Raw genomic sequence first — 13,902 nt, forward strand, 5'->3', positions numbered from 1 at the left:
CAATTATGGATTGCATCTAGCTTAGCAAGGGTCTGATCCTGGCTTATTGTCCTGGATTTTGTTAACCAACGTGAAGACAGAACCCACCCCATTGAGATACAAAGAGCAGCTATGGCTTAATGCAGATCTGAATCTCAGCGCTGAATACTGAGGAAGCAGGCAGCCATGACACTTGGAACAGGTAGCATCTGAAAGGTCCTGGATTCAACATCCTACTTGGCAACCTAAATATTGCTTCTAGGATCACATGGCATTTCCCAGTGTCATAGGTGCCTACAATATAAATCCTTGCTGCAGATTCCTCCCACTTGTTATCAGCCAGTCTATCTAGACCACAACCATCGCACCCAGCAGGGAACCGTGAGGCCGATACACTTGTCCACAAACACTGGTGCCATTTTTTTAAAAAAGTCCTTTTGTGGATGGCAGGTCTTGAAATAAAGAAAACTTAAAGAAGAGGAAGATTATAGCTAGTTGCTTTTTTCCCTATAGAATATCAATTCATGGTGGAAAGAATGCAAACACCAGTGCTACATGGTAGAATATAACACTTTGCCTGTGGATGGTCCTCGTTCAATGATGTCAAAGGCAGCAAGGCTGAGAAAGATGCCTCCCTGCCTGTCTGAGATGTCGCTAAACTGCTGCCAGTTGCAGAAGTGAAGGCCTAAATAGATGGACCAGAGGCCTGATTCTGATTAAAGCAGCTTCTTAAATTCAAAGAGGATACTGCCACATTTTAACAGGCAAGTTTTAAAATTTCAGAAGGTGTCATTTCCCCCCTTGGTGTTCATTATTCAGTCAATGTTCTGGGATTATCAATAAAAGTGCATTCCGTACACGTAATAAATGAAAAGTAAAATGTGTTGGGAGTACTAACACAATGAATTTGGACAAGTTGGAAAAATTATTTCTTTTATGTGTTACATTTTTAGATAGCCCTGAGAGCTTGTGGCCAAAGTCACGAGCAAGCCACAGATAATTTAAGAGTACCTTTCATTGCTATTACTTAGCAGCATGTAGGTCTGAGGTTTCAACACTGGAAATAGGTTTCTGGCTCATATTAAGGATTAATTAGTAAGCCTGTGTGCAGGGTTAGGCAAGGGGAGTATGGCTTGCCTTTGTGCCTTTAAACAAATGAATCAATATTAGCAGTTGCAGCTGTCACAAATAAGCATCATCAGTTAACAAATGCTGCTTTATTCAAAGAGTAGGTTGGTTGAAAATAATAGATTTGGCCTCTGCAGACGTGTAGTCAGTGCAAGTACAACTTAGGGACATCTTCAACAGGCATGAGCCAAGGCCTCCAAACACATCAAGGGGTTGATGATATACTTGGAACTTTCACCAAAGGCTCCCAAGTATACTGCTGTCATGGGATAAAAGGGCAGTTCGTCTTATGGTTTAGTAACTGGTTAAAGAACAGGAAATGGAAGGTACTAGTAAATGGACAGTTCTCACAAGGAGGAAGTTACAGATCCTTGGGAAAACCTATTTGTATTAGGGCCAGTTCATAACTGGTATTAGGACAAATGTTCACAACTTATCTGAAGGAAAAGGTGAGCAATCAGGAGGCCAAATTTGCAGACACCATATTATTCCAGATGGTGAAAATGGGCTGTGTTGTCCCATTTGTTTCAAATTTTAACTTTTCATGTATTTCATTTTTTCCGTTGTTGTTTGTTCCTTTTTTTTTGTCTTTCACCGATTTCTTATGCCAGTATTCTGCTGCCAGTAACTTCAGAGTTCTAAAATTTCCAGGCCATCGTCTACTAAGCAGAGAAAGCAAGAGCTCCCACCTTTCTAAAGACCCAGAGACTGCTGCACTGAACATCAACCTGGACAAAAGGCACATTCCATTTCCCCCAAACTTTTATTTAAAAGCCCTAAACAAAGTTTGACAAAAATCTCCAACTGCAGTTGCTCTGCCCAGCTAGAGCTGAAGAGGTGTTTCACAGTGCCACCAGATTCGTCTCCCCCACCCCCATTCGTCCACCTAAAAACCGGTAAGGGCAACTGTGAATTCATTTAGGCCCTTGCGGGTACATCCATGACTGAAAACCACAAAGTGGCCTTTAGTTTAGAGGGAGGCCCACCCCTTTAATCTGGGGTGCTGCTTCCTCCACCACAAGCAGCAAGAGGGTTTTGGTTTTTCCCCCTCTGCACCACCCCCAAACATGCAGAATATAGAAAGAAAGGCAAGTTCTGGGTTTCAGCCAGTAGACAATGGTTTGTATTGGGCAAGAAACAAAAAAATATATATGCAGCCATCCCCCAGAGCATCAAGGAAAACCGTCGTCGTCGTCCTCTGCCATTTCCTTGGCGAATTCTAGATCCTGCTGCTCCCGCTCCCGGCGCTCCTGCAAAACAAAAGGGAACCGTGTGAACGGGGAGCTCTGCAGGTTGAGATGAAAAGGCACTTCCCTAAAAGGAGAGCTAAAGGATGGCATCTCATACAACCTCACATTTCTCTTCTTTAAAGTTCCTATGGGTAAATAAGTATTATAGGGGAACTATATCTTTAAACTGAATGAGAACTATGCTTCTGGGGCTATTTACTCTGAACGAACGAGGTCGTAAAAGATGCACACTTTTATGTTGCTGGCTACTATTTTGGCCACGCTGAAACAACAAGAAGCACTCTTCCTATGGCTTACCCGACACTTAGTTACTTAGAGCATCAAAATGTTGAAAACCCACCCACAATGGAAGAACAAGGGAGGCTGTGGGGTCACAGAGGCTAGTCTGCCTCACCCCACCCCCCAGAGACATGCCTCTCTGTGCATTAGGTGTGTGTTAAAAGGGATCCTAAACAAGTGCATCAGCATACAAAACTAACGTTTCAGATTTTGTACAAGCAAAGACAAACCTGAAGTATTTACAAAAACAAGGAAATGTAAACCCAAGAAAGCAAGGAGGCAGGCCTGCCTGAATCTGCTGCAAGAAAAACTTCAAATAGCTATAAGATGTGTTAACGACTACCGATAACAACGTTCATTTTTTTAAAAATCTAGCCTTTGATTATGAAAATATGTTTGAAACCAAGCGGGCGGTATCTGCGGCAATCACAGAAAGCTGCTGAAGTATTTCAGCAGGGCTTCAGTGTCTTTGCCCCTTCTCTGTCTAGCGAAACTATAATAAATCGCACAGAAGAGCAAACACGATGGATTAAATGGTGCAAATGTGCTTGATTTACATAGTTTATATAGGTCACAGAATCCAGCTTTCTTGGCACAGAATTTTAATCCCTTTAGTGCAATGTACACATGGCTTGGGAATCCTCACCTCTGCAGACTCCAGGTCCTTGTTATAAGACTTCGGTGGGAACCTCATAGCCTAGAAACAATGGGAGGGAATAAGAAAAAGCAGGCAATTGTGAATTGGGAGGCAGGCCTCACAGCAAGAAACTTTGCCATAGGGACTTTCAATGGCAGAAGTACAAACAATGCAAACAACAGGCTTGTTTCTGAGTAAACATGCTTAGGACCACGCTGCAAGAGTTCCAACAGCAGGACTGAAGTCCCACTTTTTTATCCAGTGCAAATGCAGGCAGGCCCAGGAATGCCCGCTGCAAGATAACTGCTGCACACTTGCTTCATTACCTTGACAGACATATTGTGAATGTCGAGGCAGAAGGAGATACGCTGGTGGAAGGCCAGCTGGGGCTCCCGTGTGGAGTAGATGTCAGTCATCTCCTTGGACTGGACGTAGCCCTTCTCATGATTGATGCTGGCTTCAATCACGCCATCCCGAATGGCCTGGGAAAAAGGCAGCACATCGTCAGTTGCCTTCCAATGACAATATCCACAAGAGCCAAGACAACTCTTCCATTTTATGATTCTGTTTTCTCCTGCTCCAGAGGCTACAACCTGAACCAATGGATTCAAGTTACAGGAAAGGAGATTCCGGCTAAAGAACTTTCTGGTGGTAAGAAGCTGTTTGACAGTGGAACAGACTCCCATGAAAAGGGGTGGACTCTCCTTCCTTGGAGGTGTTTAAGCAGAGGTTGGATGGCCATCTGTCATGGATGATTTAGTTGAGATTCCTGCACTGCCGGGGGTAGGACTAGATGACCCTCGGCAGGGTCCCTTCCAACTCTACAATTCAATGATTAATCCAGCATTGAGAGTTTAGGTGGGAGAGACAGGCAAGTCTTCCAAAAGGCCACACCCTCACATTCCGTCTTTCTGGGGAAAAGCATTCACCACCACACATTCAGAACTGCTTCCTATTTTATTAGTTCACATGAACAGGGCTGACTAAGAAACAAAACACACAGCAATAACCTCTGAATCCTTTGGAACTTTGAGGGAATTAATAGTCTGCTACTGAGGCTGGTATCGAACAGCCTCACCCAGTTGCTCATTGTGTAGACTGTGGAGAGAGACATAAGAGGGCTAACAGTAAACAGGGCAGAATGAGGAGGAGAAACGGGTGTGAGCCTTTACCTGACACAGTCTGTATTGCCAAAAGGTCCCTCACATTTTTCCTGCGCACACATTTAGAGTTTGTATATTCCATGCCGGGAAATCAGAGCTTCGAGTTATCTGGATTATGGTTGCCCAACCCCTGGTATTTTTCAGTATCTTGTGAGATACTGAAGGATAAACCCCTAATCCTTGGCAGATACATCATGGCATTTGTTTCAGGACCCAGAGGTGGTCAGAGCTTTAAGAGCCTCACCAAGTGAGAGGGTAAGTAGGGATTCCTATTCAACTCAGTAACCAAGGCAACGCTGCAGGCACTCACCTTGGCAACAATGAATTCAGCATCCTCTGGGCTGTCCAGCTGCAACTTCTGGGCGATGTCAGCCAAGGAGATGCGCGAGTATGAAAGGCTGATCATGCGGACACCTACACAAGAGACAGAAAGACAACCTTTAAAAAGTGCAAATGGGGTGAACACACTTAAGGGGCGTCCACCAGGTATCTGCCATCCTTTCCCTCTGGCTCAAGTGGCAGCTTCTGCAGGAGCAGGGACCTGCCTGCCACCCGCACACCCCAAAGGAAGGTGATACATTCACTAGCAACTCAGAAGTTTATAGTGAAGACAGCAAGCTCAGTGACAGAGCACCTACTTTTGCAGGAATGAAGTCCCAGGTTCAAAACTCAAGAGTCTCCAGGTAGGGCTAGGAAAGAACGCTGCCCAAAATCCTGCAGAGCTGCTGCCAGTTAAGTGTAGACAATACGGAGCTAGCTGGACCAGTCGTCTGACTCAGAAGAAGGCAGCTTCCCATGTTTGTAGATGCACAGCTGAGTTGGGATTTCAAACATCGTTCCAAACCCAATCCCCCATGTTGTCCTGAGATGTGATATCATATCATGACTCGAGGATTTGGTGGTCGCTCACCTGTCTTAATCACATTGTGTCTCAGCCGGATGATGAGGGTGTATGTCCCATCGGCCTGGAACTTATCACTAAACTGATCAAGGACTTGGTTGAACTTGGCCAGGTTCCCAGTCCGAACAGCTGCAAGGAAAGAAGAGAGATTCAAGAAAGGCGAAACATGGTGTACATATGTATGATCTGCATGCACACACATACATGTGGTGTGTGCATGTACGTGTGTAAGTAACTGCAGCCTAGGAATTCTAACTCCCTCTTCTGCGCACCAGTAAATTTATCCCCTTGCTGAGGCCTTGGATTAGTGTGCAGTGTGTCTAAGGGCTACACCAGAAAACTGAGTACAAAGTACAAGGGCTATGTGTTGCAAACTCAAACAAACCATCACCATGACTTTTTAAGTGCTTGTGGGTGGGCACTGCCGTGCGCACACTGTCCCCACCAGTTTTGCATGGCTGGTGGTGCTTGAGGGATGGGAAGTGGGCCATTGCTCTGTGCCCACAAGGGCCTCCCTCTGCTAAAAAAATGCACTGTATTATGCACACCTTATGTGCAAAAGACAACAAGAACATTTAGTGCAACACCTTTCAAATCAAAGAGGTTACTGATTGTAAGAGCATGACAGGCTTGATGCGGGAATTACATGAGGAGGAGGAGAACCATGTACACCCCCCCATGAGCTCCTTGGATAAAAGGTGGAATATAAATGCAAGAAATAAATATTCAAATGGACTGTCTACTAAGAGAGATGCTGAAATCACTTAAAATGGAGGGGGGGGGGGAAGAATTGCATTGTTACTAAAGAGTGTTTATTCCATATTCTAGGGTTTTTTGTTGGGATTCCAGTGCTGCAGTACCGATGGGCTGCTGCGTCTTCACCAGCTGCGCCACTTACCCTGCGTCAAGAGAAAGTACGGCATGAGAGATCTCTTCAGAGACGGCTGCCGAAACTGCAGTCTATCTGGGATCTCGCCTAATAGCAGCTCCACCACTATCAGCAGCTTATGGACCTAGGGCACAGATGCAAGAGACGTGGTTTTGTCCTGCTGTCTCAACCACAAAGCAAGACTCGGGACTGCGCAGAGCTCTGTGTACAAGTAGCAGGTGCACTCCCTTTTCATCGCTGCTCCACAGCGCCACCTGGAGGTGCTAGTCTCCACTCACCGTCTGTTTGAAGCCAACAGCTGTGTGTTGTGGCGCTTTCCGCAGGGCGTTTGTCATGGTTCTCCGAGCTTCAGAATATTCCAACTGGATGGCCTTGATGCGTCCTGGAAAAGGATAGAAGATCAGCACTAGAACGGCCTGCCAGAGATATAACAAGATAAAGCTGCCTCCAGAGAACACCTCCCTCCATGGTTGATTTTGAACTGCACAGGAATCTGTGGAGTGGAGAACGGGATAGGAGGTTCCTTAAGAAAGGCTTATTTGCTACAGTCACTCTTGGGCACCTATGCCGATCCTGCCCATCTTTATTCTCCATGTGGTTTGTGGTTAGCAGGGAACTTACACTTTGCAAAAACGGCACTCGGTTCATGTCCTGGCAAATCTGGGCTACCCTAGCCAAGTCTGGCCCAAAGTTCTTTGTTGTCCCGGGTGAATCAAAGCTTTGTTACCCTCTCCACCTTATGTCTCACTGAATACTGAGCAGCATAACAATAGCAGATGAAAATAGTGACCTGTTTTCTCATTTACATTTTTAATGTCCATCACTTTGTTACTTCCTCCCTTTTGCAAGTATACTATGCCTTAGACAGCCGATGGAGAGTTGAAGGTTCTCAGCTGCATTCCCTGGAGTGCAGCAAATATAAAACCCAGCTGATGAGTGACTATGCTGCCTCTACGGGCCTCCTGCAGAAGTGCAGGTAACAGCTTCCTGTCTCTGGGCAATGCATGTACCATGCACAATGCATGCACATGTATTTAAGGCTGAATTTTCAGTATTTGTTTCACCACATTATGCTTTTAAAACTGTAATTTGCTTCGAGTTCCCCATTTGGAAGAAACGCAGTATGTGTGAAAATAAGTGAAAAAATAGCTTTTGTAGAAAAACACCGTAACACAAAGCAAAGCGGGCAGGGAGAAATTGCTCTGCTCTGCCCTGAAACCTTAAGCAGCTAGTAAAATGAACATGTTAAAGTTTTTTCTCCGTTGTCAGTATCTTAATCCAACCAACCTTAGCATCATAGACTTGTAGAGTTGGAAGGGACCACGAGGGTCATCCAGTACAACCCCTGGGATGCAGGAATCGTTTGTCCAATGTGGGGCTCGAACCCACAACCCTGAGATTAAAAGACTTAAACTACAGGTTGCTTGATGGGTTCCCATATGAACCTGGACGTCAGTGCCAACAACAGACAAGTGTCAGGTGTGTTATCTGGTTTTGAAATTGGCATCATCATAAACTTAGCTCCCACACCTGTCCAAAGCAAGTTTCTAGCAGCTACGGCTAAAGAAATAAGCTTGAAAACACTTGTGTAACTGTTGAAGAATCTCAGAAATCAGAGGGACAATGGGGATTTCATGTTCTGCACAGAAAACCTGTGTCTTCCTTTTGCCAGCAGAACAAAATAAATTATGGGAGAGGCTAGCATGCCTAAGCTTTTCAAGGGATTGGCTATTTCACTTTTTGTGTTGGGATATGTGTGTGTGAGGAGAGATATGATGACATAATACCAGTTACACAGGTGCCTATTTTGAGCTGCATGTTTGACCCCAGGCCACCCAGGATCTCAAAAAGTGGGGAAGTGCCGACTCTCACCTGTGTAGTAGAGGTACCTGGCCCACTCATTGTTGTTTGCCTGCTCAGGAAACACCGATTTGGAAACCAGCTTTTCTGCCTGGTCATAGAGGTCATAGTGAAGGTAGTTTCTCAGCAGCAGATTCAGGAGGGTTGCCTGGCCATCTGCATCATGGCGAAGTGTCGCTGTCCTTAAGCGGGCATGAAGGAAGCTTTGAAAGAAGGAATGGAGAGAGGCTGTGTCAGAAGAATGTTTGGGGTAAGAATATTATGCAGGAGGAAAGAAGGAGGCCAGAAAATTGCAACATCAAAAGCTTACCTCCTCACCACATCCAGCTTGTTCAAGAACTCATAGATGCGAGCGTGGTAGTAGTAACACTTGGCCACCACCAAATCAAGAGCTCGGCGGTTCTGAGGACTTATTTTTTGCATCAGATCGTCTGAAACTTTCTGGGCCTGGATGGAGAGAGAATTCATGTGGTGGGCTTGCAAGGCTGCATAGATCAGTTCCTCACAGTGACACTTAGGGCTCCAGGGCAATATGTGCTTGTTTAAAAACATAAGTTTTGAAACAAGGTCTTCAAGAAGCACCCCTTATGCCCCTCATGGATATTCTTGGTGGAAGCAAAGCAGGCTGCCATAAATTACTGGGTCAGAATTGGCCTAGCAGAGCCCTTGCTCATCTCCAAACAGAGTTCACCCGAGTCTATACCAAGACTTGGTGTTCTAAGTTAAGATTTTGTGTTTCAACCTACAGCTTTTTAAAGTGTCTAGCTGGGTTTGGGCTGAGAGGAAAGTGACGAAGGACAGTGTCTAATTTTGCTCGCTTATTTCTCTGCCCTCCCTCTAGATCCAAACACTGGCAGTTCTTTGCTTTCCACTGGGGAATGAGGCACACAAGAGCAGGTGGTGCATTACCTCTTGGTAGCGCTTGCTATTCATCAGATAGATGACCAGGAGTAGCTGGAGATATGCTTCTACCTCTGGCAGAAGAGGAGTAGAGGCTGCCTTTCCTGTGCGGGGCCGGAACTGTAGATCAGCTTCTGTGTCCATAAGCTATAAAGTGTGACATAGAGACAAAGAGAGAGGTGATCAGAGCAGTGAGGTGTCATCCCACTCCACCTTCTGATTCTCACATAATGCTACATATTAATGCCTAAGGAGACCAGACGTTGCCCACTTATTGCAACTGAATGGCTAGTAAATCTTGTCACAGGCAACACTGAGCAGCAAACCAAAATGATGCTAGCGCTCCACAGAGCAATGTTGAATTGGGCCCCAAAGAATCATTTGAAGGATGCCCAAGTGGGAGATCTCCAAAACATGCACCAAATCTCAGTAAAAAAGCTAAAGGTAAAGGGACCCCTGACCATGAGGTCCAGTTGCGGACGACTCTGGGGTTGCAGTGCTCATCTTGCTTTATTGGTAAGAGTACCCAAACCTCCTGTGAACCTGCTTTTTGACTTGCCTCTTCCAGGAAGCCAATGAGGAAATCCCGCACAGCACTGTTAGATGTGAAAAAGCCATTGATAGCTTTTTGGAGCACATTGGGGTTGAGGCGTCGGGAAGTGGAGGGCAATGCTCTCAGGGCACGCAGGACGTAGCGTGGCTCCTTCCCAGATACGGCTTTCTCCAGCTGCTTCACATGTTCCTTAATGTCTGCAATGGTCAACAAACAGCACCATTAGATGAATAGGCTAAGCTATATGGTGTGGTGGTCAATTCCTACCAACGGTTAGAGCAACTGAACATTTGACCAAAAACCTCAAAATGAAACAGAGCTGAAACCACAAAACCCAAGAACACACCTAGAGTTGTATCAGGCAACCTACGGACTCTAAAACAAGGGTCTCGGCGCCTCTAAACAGCGAGTTAACTCAGATTCCCAAAGTAGTTATGGCCACTTTGGGAGTTACAGAGAAGTAAACATGTCATTTGGTAGAAGTAGTATGTCAGTGAAAAACAGTGCTTTAGAGACCCACTGGATTACCATGGTAAAACCATTCTTAAGGCTGTGCATTCAAGAGCACTTCTTGAAGTCAAATGCGTAATATCCCTCATTTGGGATAACTTTAGCCAATCCCTGTTGTACTCACAGGGCAGATAAACAATGTATCACTTTCCTACCATTTATGTGTCAACTGGATTCCAATCCACACTGGCTGCAAGCAATTTTGTGCCCACTGCGTACATCCAATGAAGACTTGCCACCATAACCCATAGCTCCTGCAGCAAAGAGTGGGCTGGTGGAAGATGCAACTGTACTTTTGATCTTAAAGTAGAGGCTCCTCTGCAGTGAACTGCTCTGGATGCCCAGTTTGCACCCCTGTGGTCATCTGACTGTCCCGCTTTCTCAGTTCTGACCCACTTCTGCCTCTCTTCCTCTGCAAAACCACTCTCCTCCATCTTTTAAAATTGTAGGTATATTTACAGTATCCATTTGAGTGTATGTAGTGTTGGAGTGTTCCCAAGTATGAAAGCTTGCTGTAAAAACTTAACACATTTTGGACGGCCGCAACAATATAGAAACCAGCCCATCTTTGTGCTACAGAGGTCAGAGTGCAATCCTATACATGTCTGTTCAGAAGAAAACTCCACTGAGTTCAATGAGTCTTTCTCTCAGGTTACTATGTATAGGACTGCAGCCTTAATCAATATGTCACTGGCATGAAATCAGTATCTAGTTCACAAAACGCTGCTGAGTGGTTCAGTCATGCTCACTTTCTTCCAGCAGGCAGGTCCACTCACCAGCCTACTCTCTCCACACTTTGCTGTAACCTAAATAATTTTTATTGCACATTTGTTAAAGAAAAACAAAACAAAAAAACACAAACAAAAAAGGGAAAAAGCAAAGCAAACAGAAAATTATCAGCTCACATTCACAGTGCAACAAGCAATACAACCATCTTAATATACATATACAGATCACAATATGCCACCCAAATAGGTATCCAAATGAAGCTGTTTATAGAAAATGAATTCAAATCTTAACAATGGCTTTTTTATTTTCAATGTGTTGTCAGGGAGATTCATAACAACCAAACAACAGAAGATCTAAAACAGAGTAAGCCCAGTCATACACATACAATGACAGAAAATTAAAAGCAGCAAACAAAGCCTCTCTGCAATGAACTTTCAATAAACACATGTAAATTAGTATGCAAGGATGAGCACAGGCAAGTCTTTTTCGAAAAGGAATTCCAGTGTTACAGTGTTATATTACAGGGTCCATTTCTGCTAACCCAACATAACCGGAAGATGGAAACTGGAGCAGCACATCACCTGTTGTTGATGGCAATGAACTTTGTGTGTGTTCAATCTCTTCATCCAAGAAGTACACAATTGATGACTGTACATGTTTACTTGGATGCAAATTGCAGAGCAGGAAGCAGACGGGTGAAAGCTTCCGAAGTAAACATGATGTAGAACCTGGGCTATATAAAAACCACTACCTTGCCCAAAATCCCGGTATGGTGATATTAGGATTGCAGGATCTTCTGCGCATTTACACACATTTTTAAACACCTGCTGACACGCTGCCCACCCGAAGCTACACAGGTGGCCAAGGTGTTTGTACACGGGAATGCTGCGCGTTATTTCTGCCTAAATCCTCCCACCCCTTGCACCGCGCTGTATACTCCAAGTCTCCCCTTCTACGGGACACCCGGCTATTTTAGGTGCATCTTAGCCCCGCCCCTCCAGCCGGGCGGTGGATGGATACCTCTCCACCTTTCTCCAGGTACACAACGCGGCCGGCCAATAGCCGCTCGGCACTCCGCTGGCCACGCCCTCATCGAACCCACAAAGTGGGGGTCGCCGCCGCGAGGCGTTCTAGCCACGCCCCTCCCCGCGCGCCCCGTCTCCTGCCTCCCCCTCCCCCCCCACCTCACCTTCGAGCGTGACGGCGTCGAGCTCGCGCTGCGACTTCTCCCCCGAGGCGGGCTCGGCCGGGGCCGCCTCCTCGTGCATCTCAACGTCGGCGAGCGGCGGGGGAGGCTGAGGGGGCTCCGCGGGCGGCGGCTTGGCCTTCTCCGACCCGGCGCGGCGCCGAGAGCCGCCTTCCTGCTTCATGGCTTCACCTTCCACACACACACACCGGCTACGGCCGTGACTGAGCAACTATCGCGGAGGACGACGGGAAAAGCCGAGCAGGCTCGACGAGCCGATCGCCGAACGCCGACGAATGGATTGATTCCTCGCTCCCTGTCTCCACCCCTTCCGTCTCCATGGTAGGGAACCATAGAGAGAGAACGGCCGGCTGCGACGCCGCGCCTCTTCCTTTTTTCCCTTTTTCCTTTCCCCTGCCGAGAGGGAAGTGCCTGAAAGCGGGTGGTGGGAAGGAGGGGGCAGGCCGGCAGCCGGGCAAACAAGCGGGAGGGGTGGTGGGAAGGGCCTTCGAAATGAAATAGTAATATATGTTTAAATTACTGATTTAATTTAAATACCGCCCTTTATCAAAAGATCCCAGGGCGGTTTACAATATTCCTAACGGGTGTGTGGAAATAAGAACCAGAAGAATCTTTATTTGCATCAGCCAGTAGCCATGGCAATAAAATAAAATGAAATGTACTGAAAATAGAGGTAAAAACTTAAATATAGAAAATACATTTTGGGGGTTTACATCAATAATCAAATAATCTTTTTCTAATTGCCTCCGCTACAAACCTTGCAGTGTGTGTGAGAGAATGTGAAAAGCCGCCTCCCTTTGTGGGGCAAATAATAATAAGCCCCGAAACAATGGATTCATTAACATTGAAATTCTATACATACTTACACCCTTGTAAGTAACAGGATTGCAGCCTCACATTGCAGCATTTTAAATCTTTTTTTTTTTTTAAATCGTTCTACATCTTTTTTAAAAAATTATTGTTTTACAAAAGGGTGCTGAGTGTTGTGCTGCATACGTAATCATGCATGGGTTTTTTAAAAATAAAAACAAACCGTTTATTCGGAGAGTTGAGGATCCTCCCTGCATCAGAAAGCACGGAGAGCAAAGGTGGTTGCAAAGGGCCAAGTATAGTATTCAACTCGGAAGAAGGATGCTTTTGAAATACTGTATGAACTCTTACAGCTAACCAGATGTAATAGCTTGTCTCTTAAACGGCAGGCCGTAAACATTCTGTCTTTTGCTGCTTAGTCAAAATAGGAAACCAATGAAGTAAGTAGGTATAAGTGGACATAAACAGTAGATTTGCTCAATTAATTCATTTAAAACAGAGCCAGTCTATTTTATTGTAAATACACAATTCCTCCCTTTCTCCTGCCATCATGTGCTTTCTTCATGATGAACCAAACACATACTCATCTGTCTTTTCTGTAACCTCCACATGTCAGCTTTGTTCTACACCCCTCTACATCTTGTAAAATTATTGAAATACTATCCTCTGTTGTCTGCTATTAGTATTTATTAAAGTTGCATAAGAACATCAATAACCCACCCCTGCATTATACAAAAACCCTTCCTATCTAAAATAACCACCCCAATAAACAACATTAAAAACTAGTAGCAGCAGGAATATGTTATTTGTATGGAAGGACACATAGTGGAGCAGGAAATCATTAAGCCACTCAGGTCCCAAGTTGTTCGAGGATTTAAAGGTAAAGACCAGCATCTTGATTTGAGCCACTGACATGAATTAATGCTGATCAATTAGGACCAGTCACATTATCTGCCTGGTCCATCATAGAAGGTTTGACATCTAAGCATGCAATGATGGGTGAATACATTTCCATTGTACCAACACTAGAGGGTGCTCAAGGAAATTATTAATACAGTCACAGTACAACAAAAATAAATAATTTTATCAACTCTTATTTCACTGCTA

General features: G+C 45.2%; 1 protein-coding gene across 2 annotated transcripts; it reads right to left on the bottom strand.

The window, feature by feature from the left end:
- Positions 1-1,851: 1,851 nt before the first annotated feature.
- Positions 1,852-12,238, bottom strand: PSMD3 (proteasome 26S subunit, non-ATPase 3). 2 transcript variants are annotated; one of them, XM_079948921.1, is made up of 12 exons: positions 11,968-12,238; positions 9,513-9,736; positions 8,996-9,133; positions 8,397-8,533; positions 8,099-8,289; positions 6,505-6,608; positions 6,236-6,350; positions 5,347-5,466; positions 4,747-4,850; positions 3,600-3,755; positions 3,283-3,333; positions 1,852-2,357 (listed from the first exon to the last, which is right to left on the bottom strand). In XM_079948921.1, exons 1-12 carry the CDS (start codon positions 12,146-12,148, stop codon positions 2,280-2,282), a joined length of 1,599 nt encoding a protein of 532 aa, XP_079805047.1. In that variant the 5' UTR covers positions 12,149-12,238; the 3' UTR covers positions 1,852-2,279. The 2 variants fall into 2 exon arrangements, with proteins under 2 accessions (XP_079805047.1, XP_079805046.1); XM_079948920.1 differs by having other exon boundaries at positions 9,546-9,736; positions 11,968-12,237.
- Positions 12,239-13,902: the final 1,664 nt, after the last annotated feature.

This window comes from Podarcis cretensis (genome assembly GCF_951804945.1).
Source record: "Podarcis cretensis genome assembly, chromosome: 13".
Taxonomy (NCBI): domain Eukaryota; kingdom Metazoa; phylum Chordata; class Lepidosauria; order Squamata; family Lacertidae; genus Podarcis; species Podarcis cretensis.

What these genes read in the sequence shown, in the direction of transcription:
- PSMD3 (XM_079948921.1), bottom strand. Translation starts at nt 12,148, where the DNA reads ATGAAGCAGGAAGGCGGCTCTCGGCGCCGCGCCGGGTCGGAGAAGGCC. An exon ending in CAGGTACCTCTACTACACAG is followed by an intron (nt 6,609 to 8,098) that starts GTGAGAGTCGGC and finishes ATCCTTTTCCAG; the next exon opens with GACGCATCAAGGCCATCCAG. An exon ending in CTGTTGGCTTCAAACAGACG is followed by an intron (nt 6,351 to 6,504) that starts GTGAGTGGAGAC and finishes TCTGTGCCCTAG; the next exon opens with GTCCATAAGCTGCTGATAGT.